The sequence below is a fragment of the Atheta coriaria genome, unplaced genomic scaffold (genome assembly GCF_025399875.1).
Source record: "Atheta coriaria isolate IRGN ID8LTWV9N9 unplaced genomic scaffold, Caltech_Dcor_3.1 hic_scaffold_5_pilon, whole genome shotgun sequence".
NCBI classification, from domain to species: Eukaryota; Metazoa; Arthropoda; class Insecta; order Coleoptera; family Staphylinidae; genus Dalotia; species Dalotia coriaria.
This window is the reverse complement of record NW_027045447.1, coordinates 11,813,350-11,834,805: the sequence shown is the minus strand read 5'-3', so window position 1 is coordinate 11,834,805 and position 21,456 is coordinate 11,813,350. Positions and strand designations below refer to the sequence as shown.

General features: G+C 33.9%; 3 protein-coding genes across 3 annotated transcripts; 1 reads left to right on the top strand and 2 right to left on the bottom strand.

The window, feature by feature from the left end:
* Window positions 1-10,483: 10,483 nt before the first annotated feature.
* On the bottom strand, window positions 10,484-11,237 carry LOC135791664 (uncharacterized). The gene is made up of 2 exons (XM_065302135.1): window positions 11,097-11,237; window positions 10,484-11,044 (listed from the first exon to the last, which is right to left on the bottom strand). The coding sequence occupies exons 1-2, from the start codon at window positions 11,148-11,150 to the stop codon at window positions 10,502-10,504; spliced, it is 597 nt and encodes a 198-aa protein (XP_065158207.1). The 5' UTR covers window positions 11,151-11,237; the 3' UTR covers window positions 10,484-10,501.
* Window positions 11,238-11,540: 303 nt separating this feature from the next.
* On the top strand, window positions 11,541-12,579 carry LOC135791663 (protein VASP homolog). The gene is made up of 2 exons (XM_065302134.1): window positions 11,541-11,684; window positions 11,742-12,579. Exons 1-2 carry the CDS (start codon window positions 11,646-11,648, stop codon window positions 12,423-12,425), a joined length of 723 nt encoding a protein of 240 aa, XP_065158206.1. The 5' UTR covers window positions 11,541-11,645; the 3' UTR covers window positions 12,426-12,579.
* A 494-nt stretch (window positions 12,580-13,073) lies between these two features.
* LOC135791661 (uncharacterized) lies at window positions 13,074-14,695 on the bottom strand. Its single transcript, XM_065302132.1, has 2 exons — window positions 14,539-14,695; window positions 13,074-14,478 (listed from the first exon to the last, which is right to left on the bottom strand). Exons 1-2 carry the CDS (start codon window positions 14,584-14,586, stop codon window positions 13,255-13,257), a joined length of 1,272 nt encoding a protein of 423 aa, XP_065158204.1. The 5' UTR covers window positions 14,587-14,695; the 3' UTR covers window positions 13,074-13,254.
* Window positions 14,696-21,456: the final 6,761 nt, after the last annotated feature.

Here is a 21,456-nt window from a genome sequence, read left to right as displayed (position 1 = left end):
GCACAAAGAAATAATCAGTTTACCAATATAAACCAAAACAAAAGAAGACGTATATACTTTAACATCATTAATTAACCAAAAAATTATTCTACCTATGTAGAATATATATTTTCACCCATGTTTTGACTATTCCGAAATTCATTTAATTTATAAGTTCAGCGCTCGGCTCACATCATGCGGCATTGTGAATTAGTTTTAAAACGTTTAAAAAGCATCGCGGGCAATTTGATAATGTACATCCGATGGAGACCTACGCGGGTTGGACAGGGCGCCAGACGCCATACAACAACGGCTCGACAACTTCCAAGTTGTTACAAGACGGTAAAGAGACATTAAGCAACATGAAACGAGAATGATTCGAAACGGTAAGCACGATGTGCTCGATAAAACCATTCAAAAGTACCTATTCGAGTCAAACAAAGAGGATAATTAAGGTTCAGAGTCGATCGTAAAAAGTACCTTACTACAATCAAACAATTAAATCGTGTGTAAAACATGAAATCACCTTTAGTACATTTGCACGTTAATTAATTAATTATAAATAAAATCTGTCTTCCCAAAAAATAAATTTTTAGTTAAAAACCGTTTTATTTTTTAAATCACTAAAACATTTTGGTATTTTTTACAAGAACAAAAGACTTAAAAATATTGAATTCACAGGTTGGGTGACACTTTATACCATTTTATTTCGAGCACTTATTTAAGCGGTATCCAGATGTTTAAGATGAATATCGCGCACCATCACCAGGGCACACCCTTGTCAGAGTCTGAATCTCTCAAACGCGGAAGAATCCTCAATCTGATAGTATTAAAAATTTGGTGACAAAATTAAAAAATCAAGATGCATAAAAATAAGCCACAACGCTATAAATCGAAGTGATTTTTTATGATGATTATGTCTTAAGTAATAAATATATAACTGTCTGTAAAGCAGAAACCAGTACTTCATGAAAATAAAATCCGTAGTAAAGCCATTTTGAATGTTTATATTACTCAATGTCGCATGATTCAATTAACTTCGCAATAACCTATTTTGTGCGCCATACCAAAATGATACTGTATTTTAATTTAGCGTCTTGCGACGTGCTATGCCATTAAAGAAGACTGATCATGTAATTCAATATGGCGTAAATTTCCATGTATGAGTGCTGTATCGAGTATCGAGTTATCGGTAGAGATGGGGTTGACCTAATGATTTCACCGTTAACTACCGGCGCGCGGCATTCATTAACTGGTAATAAGAGATTTGACTAAATATTTTTGGGCATTTTCGGCTAAGTAATGACCTAGTACTCGATCTTAAGGGGATGCATTACCTGTGGAATATAAAACAAAATTAAAAGATTTCTAAAAATAGTTTTTATGTAAAAATATAATATTCAGTGCATTAAACTGAAGTTGTAAATAATTTTCTTGTATTTTAGAATAAAATTTTTGTTAACAAATTGTTGCGCAAGTAATGTATCCCCTTAAAACTAATGAAACCTATTAAAACGTATTACATGATGTAACTCTTGTAAGTGTAGCACATATTTAAATTTTAACACTGACCCACAAAAAGTTAACCATCGGTGAAATGCAAAAATGTTGAACGAACGATGCTTGATTGAAAAGTAAAAATAAATGTACAAATAAAAATGATTTAAGGCTGCAGAATATTCTCAACCTACTTTATAGAATATAATTTAATTTAATTAATTATCTAAAAGTAATTAATAATGATGATTGTAACCTGGGTGGCAACATAATTATATGTTGATTTGGATGTAACACACGTGCGAAAACTTTTGTTCTTTGCTAATTAATTAATGCGCATTTTGGAAATAGATTACGGCGACCATTTTGTCAATCAGCCTGCCATCAGCTGAAAGTTTCTTAAGAAATGATTGCAAAATAATTAATTTATAGCAACTTGTTTGCTTTCTCCACGCAGTATACCGCCTAATAATTATCAAAAGTCATTGAAATTTATTCGCGTTTTTTCTGCTGCGTGCCGACGATAATTGCTTTTTCGAATGAGACAGATATGAAGATTTCTTAACATTTCGTCGGCTACAAGACTATTATGATTGCGATCAAATTTCTACAGTTATATAAAATATACACGAGTAAATTGGAGAAATGTTGGACATTTCAATGTCGTCGAAATGCATCATAAACTGAATGGGAGAATTTCAATTTTTAGCACTTTAGTCGTATTTTCAACCTTTAACAGTAGAAATATACCTGTTATATTCTTATCTGATAGAGGGAAATTTTCCAGTTTATCCTAATCAACAATTTGTTGGTTACTGTAATGCTTTTAGTTTAAGAGATATTAATTATCGAAAATCGTTGAAAAAAAGTATCAAGCACCCCTTGGCAATTTTTGCTTAAGAATGAAAATTTTATTTCTCAGATTTGCCTTTTATCTCGCGCCTATCTTATAGAGAGAAAAGTCACGTGAATTAAAACGCTGCGATCAGATCTTATTTATCTCTTTTTAGTTTACGAGATATTCGCGTTTGAATAAAATAATGGGCAAAATTGAGAAAAATGTCACTTTTAGCACTTTTACTTTCGCGTTTTTCGACAACCTTTACTGCAGGAAATATAATTATTTATATTTTTATCTATTGATACAGAAATTTCAATCCTATCATAATCAACTTAATTTGTTCGTTGCTGTGGCTTTTTAGTTTAAGAGATATGAATTTTCAAAATCGTCGAAAAAGTATCAAGCACCCCCTTGTGGCAATTTTTGCTTAAGAATAATTTTATCTCTCAGATTTGCCTTTTAACTAGCCTATCTTATAGAAAATCAATGGGTAAACAACTGCGATCGGGTCTTAATTATCTCTTTTAGTTTACGAGATATTCGCGTTTGAATAAGAATGGGCAAAAGTATTGGGAAATGTCATTTTAGCACTTTTAGTGCGTGTTTTCGACCTTTTACAATAAGAAATATACCTATTTTATATTTTTATCTGATGAAATTTTACAGCCTATCATAATCAGTAATTTGTTGGTTGCTATTTCTTTTAGTTTAAGAGAATATTAATTAGCGAAAATCGTTGAAAAAAGAATCAAGCACCCCCCCTTGACAATTTTTTCTTAAGAATTAAAATTTCATCTCTTCGATTTTCAATTTAATTAACTTATTTGATAGAGAATTGTATAAAATATCTTGTCATTATTGCATAAAATTCATCAATCACACTCAAAACTCTTTTCTGCTGTTGTGATCCTCGTAATGCAGTGAGATTTTAAAAGTTTTCTGCTTTGTGTTTAATTTATTTTTTATTTTCAATTAAGCGCACGAAACAAGCCGTTCTACCCTGCAATTAAATCTTAAAACAAACTCTCAAATTAAATAAATGATCCTACCCTCTTTACTCAGCGCTCGACGTGCTCCGCTTCTGACAGACGAAGAAATATTACGCATTAAAAACAAATACTGACACACGAAATGTGTACTTACACATACTTCATTTTTTTTCCTTGACTGTGGGTAAAGAAAAAAGCTTCCAAAATTCATTTAGCGATGAGATTTTCGACCTGCTACCGAAGAAGAGGCGTAGGTCAGGAACTTCGCGTTTGCCGAAGACAGAAGATTCGTTAATTGCGCCTCCCAAGACGAATTTTAGATATTTACTTTTTCTTGTTTCAGTTTTGAGTAAATGGATGAACAAATATTTGAATTAATTTTTATTATCAAGTAAAATAATTTTCAGTGGGTTAAAAGCGAATATTTTTATTGAAAAAAAAATTAAACAATAATAACATTAATAAATCAATGTTAACACATTACCTGCGAGTACATTAGTCTTCCAAATGTATCTCGACGTTAGCGTTGACAATACACGCATTAAATACTTAGGTATGGCCACGATCGCACGTTGACATTTTTATAACGACGTTAACCAACCAAATTAACGAAACAACAAATGCGTTTGACCGTGAACGATGCGATAACGCAAGATAAACACACCGAAACCAGATTTGATTGAAAACGCACCCCTTACTGAAAGGAACTTCAAACCTTTCACTAAAAAGTAATACAATTAAACGCAACAACTTGCAGTCGCATCAAAATGCGTTTTGATTCTGACGGGAAAAAAGTAAATGAAAAATGTCAAATTAATGCAGGCGCATGCAGCAAATGGATAAACGAACGCATCATGTTTGTGTTGGACATTTTTCATGTTCTAGCGCCAACATCTGAAAAGATATCAAAATAAAATAAAAAATTGTTTTCTTTATCATTTTAATACGTTCCTATGCGTAGCACTATGTGAAAAATGAGGTTCAAGTAACCGAAAAATTTTAATTTGTATTTAACTGAATTTTAACTGAATTCAACTGAAATTTTTGATTTATTCACTCAAACTGCAATAACCTGAAATTTTTCAAAGCTACATAAATTTATTATTTATTTTTATACATTATAAATCGTATATTTTAAAATTTAAGACCGCAAGTTATACTTAGCACATGTTGCTCTGAATAAAACGCTAAACCATTCTCCCTGCCACGCGTTCAATTGCAAAATGGGGGTTGCAACTACTCCCACTAACCCCGCTTTACTTGATACACGTTAGCGCATTACCGTGAAGAAGTGATTCTCGTGCAGCAGTGTATGCAGAATCACAATATATGCACGATTCTAATTATAATAATAGTGAATATAATGATAGCTGAGGGGTGGAAATCGCACGTGCGCGCGTGTCGCACTACCGCACATTGCGATACTGGCTGCGATATAATACGCGATACGTGGATTTATTTATGCACCGTATACACATGTTGTTAATATTGTATGTAGTTTATTCAGGCGGGGTGGAATTGCGAAGGGTTGGCGGGCGAGTTGGGATGCAAATGCACACGCCGCGAATAAATTTGCTTTTTACAGTGCGGTGTCGGAGTGCCTACAAATGTACAATCTCGACGCATGAAAATCGAGCCGGGTGCAAATGGAATAAAAGAAAGCATAAAATTGGGACTGGTAAGAGTTGAAGTAAAAAGAACACTTCATTGGCAAACCTTGCATTAATTAATTAAATAAGTGAAAATATAGTTTTGCTATTTTATTAGCCATTAAAATTTTGTAAAAATATTCTGAATACGTGTGTTGATGTAATATTAAAACCTGTGCATACTAAGAATTAATTTTTTTGCCAAAATTAAAAAGTTGCGTATTTTTTTCTTCTTGCTTTTACTTTTGTTTGTACCATGCGTGTTGCGTACGTGTGTTTTCACTGGTCGAATGTGTGAGTGCATGTGTTTCGAAAAGTACCCACCACCTCACGGCTCGCGCCGGCCTCACCTTTTATTTAGCGGGTTTTGGAGATTTTGGTTACACTGCCGACACCTGGAACCAGTGCGTCGGCGAGGTGGCACCCTCATTTTATTCACGTGTGGTAATACAACGAAATACACCTTACGCAATCCGTACAACACCAGCCAGACCAGTACGACTTGAAAAACACGAAATTTTTAAAAACTAAATTTCATTTAACAAAAAAATTGAATTTATTTGGGAGTTAATGTGTTTGTGGCGGTAATTTAAATACATTAAAACATTAATATCGATGAAATAATCGTCGATAATGGCTTGCTCATTTCGTTTTGTATTCCTTTTTTGAAACAGGCCAACATTAAATTGATAATGTGATCAGTCATCGGAGCTTTTTGCCGCGTGCGTCTTCGCCGACAGTCGGCAACCCTTCAGAAACATCTCACAAACATCTTCGAAAACATTCCTATCACTCACATTTTATGTGTTATCATTTTCTTTTATAGCCCCTCGAAATCATGCCTTTAATTTTATTTCATTTGATGCTATGCCAACCCTTCGAAATGTATTTTCATTTCTATTGTTGCTTTTCAAATAAAAGTTAGGCACCAGCAATATCAATATCGATAACGAAAATATTCATATTCATTTGATTTTTTGTGGTGTTGATTGCGAACAATCGGTATTCAAGAATCAGTCATTTAAGCGATTGCAATCGGCTGCCAAATTCTTAAATGTGCAACAAAAGAATGCGATAGCATTTCAGAACGATGAAACGTTTAAAAAAAGTTTTGAAATGTTCCGGAATTCGTCGCGTGCCAAAAGTTTACACATTAAGTGCGACCGGTGAAATATTGACCTGAAACTTTGGTTTAAGCTTTTATTTTTGCTTAATTTGCATAATATCTAGTGTTTTTAGCGTTTTGCTTGCTACCTGTTTCGCTTCTGGCGGAAATCCAGTAATTTTACTTTAAGTTCCGTTCAGATTCGTGGTTAATATTTAAAATTGCACTTCTTGGACGTGTTTTTCTTTAAGAAACTATAAACTGTAAAGCAAAGTGAATATTACTCTTTAACATGTCTCCAATCCACCTGTAAAAGGCGTTTTCTTTTTCATTTCTTCATTGATGCGCGACTGTGAAATCGATAATGAACGTACTTTTAGTCACATCACATTTTATGCTTTTATATCGATCGAAATCCATGGAAAAATCACTGTGAGGAATCAATAAATGTAATTCACCAAATGATGCATGCACTCCGAATAATTATTTAATAACCAAAATCAGAATAATAACATTATAAATAAAATTCTTAACTTTAAAGCAAAAAATGCAATTATTACCAATTTTATAGTAATATTTAATAAATTATGGAATGCTTGCAGGTAAAAACCGCAAGAATGCTAACATGCTAAACTAAAGACCTACTTTCGAGACATAATTCGATATTTTACTTGATTATCGAAAAAATTATGGAACTTTTCGTCATTAATCCACAATTCCACACGCGCATCATTAAATAACCGTATCGCTTACGACGAAATTCCTCGCGGTTTCTCTACTTCTTCACCTGCTACCGTCATACCCGTTGGTAGATTCAAACATTCAACACGTTTACCAAACAGTAGCAAAAACATCAAAAAGTGTCATTTTACACCGGTTGGTGTCGGAATGAAACCTTTAAAATTCACATAGTGACCTTTTCTCATCAGTGTAATTTTTTTTTTATTTTTAGGGGCATCTGGGTTGTAGGTTGGAACAAAATTGACATTTTCTTCATTAGAGATATATTACATAGCTTGAAGTTTGTCTATACGCTTTTTAAATGATTTCATCATCTTTAGATCTCATTATGGTCCATTAGTACAGCATCTTTTCAACTTTATATGTGATCCTGTATACAAGATTTTAGATTCTGATAGCAAAGAAGCTCCGAAAGATTTAAAACAAGTAAATGTTGGTGATAGAGATCTGTCGCCTTGATATTTTACTGATTTGCGAACAGATTGGCATCGATCGCAACAAATTTTACGAAAAACGGAACAAACCGAAAACACTCGTTCTGGCGCACGTAAAACATAAAAACGTGTATCGATTTCTTCACGATGAGATTCTCAGATCTGCACCATGAGATTACAGGATAGAAGGAAGGACATTCGCTCTAATAAGACGAAAATAATTGGAATTATTGCGCTCAGCGGCTGAAAAAAAGAGATTTTACGAGTCATATTACCAGTTTACTGCGTTTCGGACAATTTTTAGCAAACTTTATCACCAGCATTTCCTTGACATCATAAATTATATTAATTAACATTCAGTTTTGTTTTCTAATTTTTCTTTTAAATGTAAATAATAAAATTTTGAGTTAGGGAGGAACCACACACGTCTAGTCACCTACTGTGTTATTACATCCTTTGTTTTATTTGCGGCTTGCTTAAAACTCAATTTATTATGTTATACCACTCAATAAATTAAGTAGAAACTATAAAATTAAAATTTATTGAATTAATTTTTCAATTTTAAGTCGCTAGTTATGTGAAACTGTTAAGTATTCACAGGAAAGAATAAATCCAAGATTAACCGATGAATAAATCGCTGCCGTCGCTTAATTAAATTAATTTCAATCAAGACGCCGCCGGTTACAATTTGCAACGTCGCAATAAAAATTAATTTGCATTAATTTCTGGCTGTAGTCGCAAAATGTTACTTTCAACGATAAACAACAGTTTAGTACGGCCGTCGGAGGCTGAATTTCACCAACTTGGCAATAAATCTTCATAATTTATTGTTTTAAAAGTATGACGATGTTTTTATTTGCACAAAAATACAAAAATATGTTTATGAGATGTTTTATTACATTAGATAACATTTTTGTATTTAGATGGCGCTGCAATATTCATTTTGGAATAAATTTCTTTGTGAATTTGTGAATTTCGAGATAATATGTGTCCATGTAGGATAACATTCATAAGTTGAATCTAAATTATGAAAATAAAAAATTCTGTGGCTGGAAAGTTGGCTCCTAATTTAATTAAGAGATAAAATCGGTAGACGTTGTCAAAGTCGTCAAATTACCATTAAACGACGACCGCCAACTGCGCGAGAAATGACACGAGACATATTTTCGGCCGTGCCCACTTTTGTTTCCACTGTGAAGGGTGATTACGGATGCAATTTTATGTGAAATTTCGAAAATTTTAATTTTTATTCATTCCGAGTCCCACCTTTTCACTCGTCTACGGTGAATTTATGTTTTATGATACAAAGATCACATGAGAGTCGAAGAAAATTACCTTTTGGAAAATTAGATGTGGTAGCCCATGATGAAATGTAATAATAACCACGGGAACAGCTCAAAAATTAAAAATATATAAAAAAAAATCGTCATAAAAATATTGTAATCACTTAATTTACATTCCTGGCCTTTGTGATAAACAATTTATGTCTTAAAAATATCTAAATCTTTTGTTTTACCTACCCTTTAGGTCTAAAGTCATCTCATCAGAAGCAAAACCACCCTGAACGTTTTTTAAAGATTTTATAGCATTTTAAAATCAATATTTCTAAGATTTATTGTAGAAAGTCCCACTTTACGTACTTCATTACTTTATGCCTACATCTGATTTAAATTTAAATCCGACCCAAGGAGAAACAAATTGATTTCGATTTGTCTTATTCCTTCGCTCCAGCTTCAATGAGCACGCGCTGATCGAGATCGATGAGATCTGAATGTGAATCACGAGCACATCGGGCGATTAAAACTCGTCAAACACGCTAACGAAGTTCACTTTAGTGTATTAAAACTCGTTCAGGACGCAACGACGTTTAGTATCTAATCTCGATCGAGCAATTTGTTTATTTATTCAATTAACGCCGACCGATTAACTCTCCTGGAGTTAAAAAAAGCGAAGAAGAAGAGTCAAGGCGAAACGAAACTTAATCTAAGTTAGCGTCTTGGTCGTGGAGGTTGTCACAGTGTCATGGGGAGATAGTTTTAATTTAATAAATTACAATTTTAATGCGTTGTTCTAGAGCGTTCTAATTATCGACCTACAAGGAAAATCTTGATTAGAATTTATTTTCTAGTTGACATAGAGCATGAAAGTTCGAGTACCTATATGTTTAAAATGTCTTTTAATTCAAAAGTTTAAAACAAAAATTGAAAAATCAATTTCGATTGATTAAGAAATCAATTTTTTGATTTTTCAATTGGACAGATATTAAATTACAATCAAACTATGCATGTGATAAGTTTTGAGTTACAAAAATGATTTTAATTAAAATTTAAACGTGTTCATCAAATATTCCAACGAATCCTACGCAATATATCAAAAGCGTACCGGCATGATTAAATATGCAATAATATGTCTACTTTGCTTCTCGTTTTAAGCAGGAGTAATAAAATTAAATTTAAATTATAACGTTGTCGGCACCGACACACGCATTACTCAAGTATTCAAATAATCTAACAACCCTTGGCGGCTTATTTACTTCACAGAAACGGACTTAATCCTTAAACATGAAACAAATTTTAAAAATTTTGATTCTTTTCCTACAAATCCTACACTGCTAATGGTTTTAGACAGCAGTTTTGTCTTAAGGGCATTTGAGACTAAATAGCTACTCAGAATCAGCTTCGGTATGTCATTCCAGAATCTTCAGATCTTGATCGAAGTTATTTTAAAGTGGATCAAATCTGAGATCAAACGCGCGTCTGCTCAACGCATTAAATTCGATTTAAAGCTGGAGCTGATAGTTTAAAATAGTTTCAAATAGATTTAAACGTGAATGAAAGTAGGAGAGACGTACTAATTACTTTGACGCTTGTGGGCGGGTTGCGCCTGTCTTGTTAGTGCCTCTGTGGAAGAATAAAAGCTGACCAAGCGGTCTGGCAATTAGATAACAATCTAGTAAAGCGATCGCGGTGCGATTACACTGACTAGAGACTAGATAGTAGATTCAGTAGATGTACGACTGAGAGTAATCGATGACTACATAGTTATTTTCTATTTAAATTCAAATTGAAGGCGGGACGTGAATTAAAAAAATACAGAAAATCAGTTTTATCAAAGATATGATTTTCGTACACGCAAAAAATTAGATATAAGTTAATTAAACATTTATTTAATTGCCATTAAATTTATTTTTAAAGAAGTAATAACAACGCAAAGCCATATAACAAAATACGATATCAGAATTTAAAAAAATCAAATTTTACAATTAATTAGCATGTCTTCCAGTTTGTTTCAATTTCATTCACTTTTCCAATCATTTCACTGCCGCGTTGTTCAACACATGCCGAATTTTCTTGAGTAATTCTCTGAGCTTCTCCTTGAGTTTCATCTCTGATTTCCAATAATCTTGCTTGTATTTCTTTGGTCACATTATCAGCGCATTCTTGATAATGCACAACGGTTCTGCAAGTTGTCTCAGCTTCCTTCACTTTGCCAAACAGTTCATCAATTTGTTGCATTTGTTTCTCTCGTAGAACATTAATCAATGCATTATTACGACATTCATGAATCATATGCATTGTTGAGAAAAATGTCTCAATATCTGCGAGTGTTCTCTGTGCACAAGCAGTTGGAGCGTATTGCGCTTGGTTTTTAATTTGATTGAGTGTCCAAGTGATTGCAGTGATTCTACCGCTGATTTCCGATGAGATCTGTCGGTTGATGTTAGTGATCGCGAGCGAGATGTGTTGACGTTCAAATTTCAGCGATTGATATGCGCCGAACCAAGGATCTTGGGACCATGATTGGCCTCCCTGATAATTTTATTATTAATAATTTAATTTAATATTTGAAATGGTTTATTACCTTGATATAGAGAAGTGCAATAATTAAAATTAATGGAATTGCTTTGCACGCCATAGTTGATTCAAATTTGGAGGTACAACTTGAGTGTGAACACTAGCGTTATCTGTCGCGGAGGTTTCTTTAAATACAAAAAAGTTGGCTGGTTAAATATGAATAATTTATTGCTAGAAGAATTTGGACTTTTGGACTTTTGTAAGTAAAAAATGTAATTTTGAGGTTTTGACACATAAAATGGCAAATTGTGCAATTTTTAGCAAACAATGAGTAATAAGAAATTTGTTTTTCTTAACTTTGGACAATTTCCACGTTGGTCACACCAGGAATTTCCAAATGCGTTTTGTTGTCAACAAACTTTCACCACATGACGTTCTTTACTTATCTTGTTTATTTGCTCTGATATCTCTCCTCATGTGACAGTGAATGATTAATTATTTACTAAATATTCGCGAAGTTACCATTTTCATCATATAGACTATATATACAGCCCTGAGACATACTACAGTCAGTTAGATTCCACTTTTGGTAACGAAATATTCAGCTCACATCAAAATGATCAAGTACCTCACACTTTTCGCTGTTGTCAGTCAGGTTAGTATTAGAACTTTAACCAAAATTTAAATACTTAATAGCAACTGTCAAATTCAGGTGTTGGCCCGTCCTGGTATGGGTGGTATGGGAGGCATGGGTATGAACCCATGGATGTCCCAATGGATGGCCCCTGGTAGTGCTGTTCCTCCATGGGGTCAATGGATGATGCCACCAGCAGCCGCCCCTGCTGCACCAGCTGCACCAGCTGCCCCTGCACCAGCACCAGCTCCTCTACCTCCTTTTGGTAAAGGTGGTATGGCCATTGGAGCGATGAACAAGCAGCTTGGTATGACCAATGCCATCATTGGCAGCAAATGCAAGGCAGCTGAAGATGAAGTCAAAGCCCAACTTGATATCCTAAAATCAACCGCTTTACTAGTACCCGCTGATCCCTGTGGTGCTGCTGCTGAAGCCGCCGCCACTGATATCGAGAACCAATTGACGACTGCATTTGACGCTTGCAAGATGAAGGATGAGATGATGCAAGTGCGTATGCAGAGTCTGCAGTTCAAGCAGCAGATGACCGTCTTCAAAATGGCGAAGAAAGCCTGCAAAGCTAGTTTAGATCCAGTGACTTGCATGAGTGATGCCACTGCTGCTGCTGGTGGAGAAGCACCCACCGCCACTGTTGGACAGACTTTGGTTGATTTAAATACCAAGTCGGATGAATGCATTGCTGATACCAAGGAGTCTTTGTTGACCCAGATTGAGAATGCTCACGACGAACTCCTTGTTTGTTGAATTTGTTAAATTATAGAATTGTTGAATTGTTATTGTTAAATGAAGAATGTTGATTTTAAGATCTAGTAGGTGAATTAAAGGAACGAAGAGCATTTATATTTATTTGTAATTTATTTTGAAACATTGATTTTAATAAATATTATGTGATTTTTAATTTTTGTCTTTGAAAAAGTTCAAAATTCCTGTTTTATCATATTTCTGGTTTGTTCAGAAGTGTTCTTCAATTATTAAGACATTTATTAATGAATTAACTACCGAAAAATAAAGAAAAATTTCAGGTTTTAATTTTATTCCATTGATAAAAATTAAATCAATATTCTGGGTTTATATTATCATCTGTTAAATTTAAATAAATGAAATTGTTTAACGAAAAAAAGTTTATTTATCACAATCACTTTTTAAAAACCTAAAATTTCCAGTTTCCTATCGCAATTTTCATCTGCGTTTAAGGTCAAATGCAAATTTTACTTTATCACACAACAAACATTTAAAATTTACAACTTTTGTAACCCAGTAATCAAGTAGCTTATAAATCATTTTCAAAAACAAACAAATTATTCGTAAAATTTCCACAAATTTATTGCAAGCAAATTCAAGTCAGCAACACTAATTAAATAAATACTATGCAAACAATAAAAATTCAACAACTTTTCCTTTTAACAAATGATCAACAATTTATTTATAACAATTTTTCCTAATTAGTCCATAACTGAAACAAGACTTTTGTAACGTTTAACAATATCAATGCGTACGCCTGCAGGTCAGTGATAGTGGGTTCCGAGTTGATGCGTTCAAGTGCGCGCTGCAGTTGAGTGGATTGGCGGACTAGTTAGTACTCAATGTTGATCTCATCATCGTCTTTTAGAACAATGGGTTGATTGGGTTCTGCTTCTTTGATGGCAACTTCCTCAACTGGAGCTTCTTCAACTGGAGTTTCTTCAACTGGGGTTTCTTCAGCAGGAGTTTCTTCATTAGAAGGTTCTTTCACAGGAGTTTCTTCACTTGGAGTTTCCTCAACTGGAGCTTCTTCATTAGGAATTTCTTCAGCTGGTTTCTCTTCAGCTGGAACCTCTCCATCTCCACTCTCATTCTCATCTTCATTTGGAGTTTCTTCCTTTGCTGGTTCTTCAGTTTCAGTTTTATCTGAAGTTTCTTCCTCATTATCATCTACGGTAGTCTCTCCATCGTTATCACCACCCTCTTGATCATCTCCGGCAGTTGAACTTTCACCAGAATTACCTTCTTCTCCGTTATTACTAGCATCAGATGTCTGCTCTGTATCATCATCCTCACCACCGTTGTTTCCGTTGTTACCATCTTCAGTCTCAGATACCGATGGACCCTCGCTAACCTCCTGCGACCCAGAGTTACTTTCATTAGATTCTTTCGATTCGGAACTCTCGGAGCTCTTGCTTTCACTGCTACTTGAAGAATCATCCTTGGCAGGTGCCTCAGTCTCAACCGGGGCAGCAGTAGTAGGATTTAGACAATCTGCAAGTTCCAATTGAATTCTTCCACACTCCAGTTGAACATCATCGACAATACTATTGAAACATTGCGCACTCTCATTTCGGTGATTACCTAAACCCACGCTGATCACAGTTTCAACATCATTCAACTTAGCTTCCATAGCAGCGACGCTATCAGTGACACATTTAGCAATCTCCGCGGAATCTGTGGTGATGAAGGCACAGTACTTGTCTACAAGCATAGCTTCTTCATGGAGATTCTTCAAGTAACCGTGCAGATCTTGTTGGAGTTCCTTCAGATTCAATTTGTTGTTGCACAATTTAAGTTCGTTTGCACGTTGTTCAACGGCCCTGGATTGAAGATTGGCAACTTGTCCACAAAGGGTACCTTTGCCTTCTTTGATAGCTGTCTTCAACTGCTTCAGGGCCATCTTGGTATTGAGTTTTACCATGTCCATAGCATGTTTCTTTTCTGTTGATGCCGTCTTAATATCATTCTCTAGCAGTAATGCTTTCAAATCAATCTGCTGAACAACATTTTGAACTTCGGGGGAGAGCTTCGGTTTGATGCTTCCACCAAGAACCTAAATTGATTTTAAAAAATATTTTAGACACAATTAAATAGTTTTGAGTGATTGAATTACCTGTACTGTGTAGAGTACCAAACACACCGTTAACACTTTACTAAACATTTTGTATTTTTCAGAGACGACTTAATTTCATGCAAGTTGTTCGTTCAATTCGATTCGTATACTTTTGATATAAATAATGGAATGGATTAGAATGAGTGAGTGCCGCGACACACTTAGTATTTATATCAAATTTTCAGGCAATGCAAACATTAACTCTCGAAACCAGTACAAACATCTGTGGGCCATGACGTCGCTTTTTGCTGATAAGAGATGCTCCAGCACAACAAGGAATTTCCACGATAATTTTCATTGTGATTGTGAAATTAAACTTTCCATGAAAGTGAAAATGACTCAATTGTTGATGATTTTTTTATTTGGTAAACCATAGCTTGACACTGAGAGATTAATTAGTGGTATAAATTTGAGGCCCAATTGCTATAGATTTAAATTTTCCATTTCCTCTCATCTCGCATTCTAGTTCAAACAGTGAGACTTGCTTTTCCGAAATTATGTAATCTGCGAAATATGTTGCTATTTAACTCTAGAAAATAACACGTTGTTTATCGCATTGTAAATTTATGATACAGCTGACGTAAATTTTCAAAAGATGAATCATTATTTATTATTCAAAACTAAAAAAATTAAATTGTCGTCATAATCAATGTCAGCGAAAGTTAAATAACAAATAAACTATTTTCCTCTAAGGCATAGTGCGTCAGTAAAATTTCACTTTGTGGAAAATTTAGAAAGTGTTTGCTCATGATTTTCCGAAAAGAAAGATTATGTTGCAAACAAACAAATCTAAAATTCATTGTTTTTAATTCCTGGTAACATCAAAATTTTAAAAATAAATTAAAATAATTATTCACGTTAATTACTACCCTCTGAAAACGCTAAAGAGTCTATAAACTCTTCATGCATGAAAACATATGGTTCTTTTCAGTTATGACATTCGCAATAAAACGTACGAGGATTCGTTTTCAGGCTTTGTTAGCCATGCGTGGCAAACATAAAACTTCTTCTAGATAACAATGTGTATACTCGAATGTACACGTATTAAGAAATACCTCTATTTGTGTTTGTAAAGTAACAATTTCACAAAATTGATCTAAAACGAACAAATATTGAATTATTTCTCAAGTTTAAAACATGTACACACTCTCAAATTTTATTTGTGGTTAATCAACACCTAATAAAACCCAAGATTTGTTTCTTAATCAAGAACTTCAAGTTTTAATACAGTCATCTAGTTAACTATGAATTTATCTATTTATTCAATGGTTTAAGACAAATAATCAACGATGAATTTACTTAAAACAACGATTTAAATTCGTGATTTCAACGCCACTTATTCAATGACTTAATTATTAGTCCTATCACACCTTGAAACTCTTTAAAAGTTTGTTGTTATATCAATTTTTACTCCATTTACACTCAACCTTGATGCTCGAATACATTTGAATTTTTCAACTCGCTTTACATTTTTAACACATATTCAACGCAATTAAACACATCTTGTGGCGCGTTGATAAAGTCCTAAAATGTAAAAATTATGCCGTGATAATTACGTTTTTATTGCCTTTAATTTGATGTCAATTCACGTTCCGTACGCCTAGAATTGAGTTGTTATCAAAAGAGAAAAAATAAAAATTTGAAGTCATTAAAATGTTAAACAGGATAGAAAACGCATTGGAACTGAAATGTTAAGTACTTTTTGATGACACCCGCTGAAAATTTGTCATTATAATGTTATTAGATCCTAATGTGCTGGTAATCTATTCTAATTTATTACTTTGGTCCATTGTAATGCAGAAATTAATATCTGGGTCAAATTTGAATATAAGTTATTTTGGTATAATTAATGTATTTAAAGTTCACTTTCTGTTTCAAAGTTATGATCTATATTAAAATGAATATAAGCTAATTTTGGGTCTAATTGATGTCTTATTTTATATTTTGGTACGATTTTAATACTGCCTGCGGGCAAATACCACCAAGGTTTTTAGATTTATGTGAGTTTTAATGCTTTAAGTACCAATTAATACTTCTAACTAATTTTTGGAAATTGCGGGTTGTTAAGGCGTCGATATATCAATTTTTTATATTTAATTTATTGCTTGTTTAAAGTTTATACTTCAATAATGACATAATTCAAAGAAATTCAATTTTATATTATTAAAAAATTAAAATTTGGAACAATTTCACGAGAAAAAGAAATTTGACACGTGATTTTGACAATCGACATGAACAAATATACAAAGTGATGCCAAAATTTAAATTTTACGTTAATTTAACGTAGCAAACACTCAATATTAATTCTTCAGGCAAAATGAGAACAATTCAACTCCGACAAAATGTGAAAAATGACATTTGAAGCGACAACCGTTTATGCCTGTCCTCTTGACTTGCTTCTGTCGTTATTATTTATTCCTATTCATTCGATTCTTCGATTCTCTACTAGAAAAAGACGATGTAAATGTTCATATGAGTTTGTGAACTGCTGGGATTGCAACTAAGAATGTAGTAGTAAGTTTACGTTGAATGCGGTCGAATGGTCTTTATGCCCATGATGCATATACCCATAGGGGTCGGCATATTTTAAAGATTTATTCGTTTTTCGGACCTCGGACCTCAGACCGGACCTTTATAACATATGATCATGATCGCGCGCGCCGAGACTTTCCGTTTCTTCTTTAAAACGTTCAGCATCACACGTGCTGAATGTTTCTACCTCCCAAGGTAAGCTTCTTAGGGATGGACCGGCCAGATTACACAATTTCTAACAGTAGAAAACGGTCAGTTTGGACTTTAAATTTACGTCACTGCCATTTGTGTACTATTTGAATTGAATATCTACATGTCAACGTTTATGTAAAAGTGAAAAATTTAGTTTTAGAGTTTTATATTTTGGAATAGCGCAGAACATGCGCCAGTTTATAACTTATTTTATCGGTTATCAAAAGTCCTTAAGATTCAATATCAAGCACAGAAAGCTTCTTCGTTTTCGGGCGGTTTATTTTATGACTGCGCTGATCGAAAATGAGAGCAGCGATATGGCAATCTCATAAATCAAACTTTTATCCAGACGCTATAAAAATGCTTCGCAAACGTTTTTCTTTCGTTACTTGAGAGCAAGGCACAAGCGATTGTTATCTTATATTCAATTAAATTATAATTTCTAGTGTGTACCTAATAGTCAACTTAAAGTACTTTGAATTACGCTCTTCTTATCGTCGAAAAAGTGATTTTAAAGTTTCAAATTTAAATCCACACTTTGTGCGGTCTGATTTTACGATCATTTAAATTATGTAGATATTCAATCTTTAACCAAAATTTCCAAATCAGTTTTTGTTTGCTCTTCAGTCCAGTTTTATATAGATTTTTTTATTATTTAATCAGGTTCCTTTTAAAAGAAATTCTTAAAAATCAAACAAGCCGCAAGTTTAATTAATTAATTAATTAATTAGCAGAGCGCTATTAGCTGCTTGTAAAACCAGCAGTTCCATACGTTAGGAGACCTGTTATTAATTGTGTTGATAAACTTTTGAAACTATATTAATTTTCCGAGTGCATTTTACGACGAGAAGCAATTAATATGATATTTCTTGAATTAGAGTATAATTGTCAGCTAATGGATTAATAAAAAAGTAAAAAATATAGCATATAAACCAGAAATTCAAATAATTGATACAAATTTGTCCGTAAAATAATATTGAATCCCTTCTTCTTTGTATTTTAATCGGTGAATTTTATTTTTAGACGAATTTTTAATGAGTACACATTTACGATCGTGTTCTTGCACACTCGCTCGTTCGGTCGCAGTCATCGAGCGATTAAATTGTGCTACGTCTTAATTACGTCGGCTGCGTGATCGCAACGGTCGCTTGAAGCTTGTAACCCTTCGAACAAAACGCATTTTCGGGCGAACAACTCAACTGTGCAAAGTTGAGCATCACTGAATGCGCACAAATTAGTTTTGTTCGGTCTCTACCTCAAAAAACACTGTGCGTGCAAGTCATTGAGCTTCATTGGAAAAATTTACCTCATTGTTCCTGATTACCAACTAAACTTTTTTACCTTTATTGATTTTATTAACATTTTCGGACCAAAACTGAAGAATTTTCGTCTCGGATTCCGCCGTTTGCCCGTTTGTCGTTTCGAGATCACCAATGGTGGTCCACATCGATTGTGGACAATTCAATTAACTTGTTGCGAGGTTCCGACCGTCTGTGACTTCTTTATTTCCATCGTTACTGTGTGCACATAAGCGCAGCAGCCAAATTCATTCGAACTCGAACCACAACTGCGCCGACATCACCGCGATGACATGTCGCAGATGAGTTCAAGAGCAGATTAATTCGCTTATATGGTCATTTTGCGCTCCTTCAAACTTCTTTGATTCAATGATCAATGTCAACAACATCAAAATATGATCCGCGGTCAAAAAAATTAATCAGTTTGTGGTTATTATTGAGTTTGTAATGAATTTTACAATTATGTACCTACGATTATCCATCGCAATAAACAAAGATAATTGCCTTATCATGGAACATGTTGAGTATTTCGGTTGTGCCTTGCAGCTACTGCGTAATTTTCAACTTGTTACAGCGCGTCTTAGTTGTCTCGCTTGATGTTTATTTAATATGCATTTCATTCAACGATTTTATAATTGCACTTGGAACGAGCAGGACACGAATGCAAATTTTATTCTGTGCATGCAAATTGTGCCTTATGGTTGGTATTTTTATTCATATAATTGTTTGGATAAGTTTGGCTTTAGTTTTAAACACCAAAAATACAAATTTTTCTATTTTTGACCTGATAACTTGTTAAAATATCAAATTACTTGTTATAATTGTAGCCAGCTACTTTATTCACTCCTGGTTGGTGTTAACGACCAAATTGTGTCATCATTTATCAAATATATAAAATATTTTAATTAAATTTCGAATAGTTTTTTATATTTTCCTGTAAATTTAACTTTTTATGTTTAATACATTGCCTTGAACCCTAACAGCAAGGGGTAAATGCGACACTCCGGTACATCACTTACGCTGATGGTTAACGAAGAACTTGATACTGTGGATTAGAAAAAACTGAAGAATACAAAGAACAAACACTAAGAACGATTGCTCAAAATGTTGGCTCCCAGTTATAGCTGTCAGTTGGATGATTAACATATTTCATTTTTTCCGCTGCCTAGTTTAACGTAAATATATTTGAAAAATATATTGTGGTTTATTATAGGCAACTAAACATACACCTTGAATCTTTTGAATCTTTAGGGGTATGTAGTGTATAAATGAGGTTAAATAAACTAATACAAAACAAACAAATTAGCAGAAATAAAATAGATATTGCTAAATCTTTCTTTAATTGGGTGCACATGTAAAACTTCATTTACCATCTTAGACCCACCCTTAAAACTAAAAAGTTATACATTGAACAGAAGTTATTTTTTATTATGCGTTCCTACCTCACTGACCATGGGGGTCCGACATAATTTACTTTTTTGTTCATCTTCAACCCGCCTGTCTCTTAATTTTCCCAAGCTTCTTCATTTCTCTGTAATATTTTTTGAAAGTCTTAACTTCCTTATTAAATTCTGAAGATTTTTTCACCCTTCACTTCTGTGTTGTCGTCGAATACATATTTTTTATATTTTTTATGTGGCTCGCTAGCTCGTTCATCGCACAATAAAAAAGTGATTTTTTCCGAATTCATAGGCGGCATGCCACGAGTATGACTGATGAGTAAGTGCCATTCGTCTGACAGACCATCCGTCGAAGCAGCTACCGTCTCTCTTGCAGGAGCACAAAATTATCCATTCTTCCACGTTCAATCAATTTGGGAAATAAAACAAATAACGCCGGAACGGTAAGTCAACACAAGTGATTTAAACGTCGGTTAATCGCTGCTCTCGTACACAGTGTGCACGCAGACGTTTCAGAAAACGTCGAGACTCCTCTTGGCCGCGAGAAGTCTGCGCGAGGAATACTAATGATTTATGAATTTGGTTTAATTGATTTTCTTCATTTATACTTCCACTTTTACTTGACGCATGGCGCCATTCTGCTAATATTCGGCATCGGTTTGTTGGTTTAACACGAAATGAATTATGAGATTTTAATAGTATACGCGTACATAATTCTTTACATGAGTATTAATTACATACATTTAAAGCTGAAGTAGTAATAAATTTCTGTTTTTACACCAAGCCTACCAGCATAGCTGTGAGAAGTAAAATTTTACAAAAATCTTATCACACAATAATAAATTTTTCTATTTTTTGTCTGGAATGCAGATGCGTGTTATATGTCTACCGGTTTGTTTGGTAAATATAGGTTCACACGTGTGCGTTCTTAACTTTAGCACACTCCGAGAAGAAAATGATTTTGCTCGAAGCCAAACGCAAATCTCATATCGCACAGTTTTATTCATGTTTGCATTTTATTCATGTTTTTAGTTTGAGCATTATATGCAAAACTAGCGTGCAGCTAGCAGCAATTTATTTTATTTGTATTTTTCAGGTTCATCGAACCAAAACTCCAAACGCCAAACATACTTCGCGTGCCCCTCAATAACATGCAATGCGTAGCTATATAGTTATTAGCGGTGCGGTTATTAGCAAAATCCGCTCTTCTAAATTCGCTCAGGAACGGTGCTTAAACGCCAGAAAACTTCAAAAATAAAATTCATCGATTTCGCCAAGGAAGCGCCACTAGTAAAACAAGGTAAATGACCTAAAAACGTTTCGTGTTTTCAGTTTTCAAGAGTAATGCCTCAATTTTGCACAAAATCAGTGCACTTTTTGCCGGTATTTAGAAAACTTACCACACACGATGACTTCGACAACTTATTACTTGAAATTATTATGTTGCAATAGTTTTTATGCGGATCTTGTTTTGACTGATCCACGTGTGGCATAAA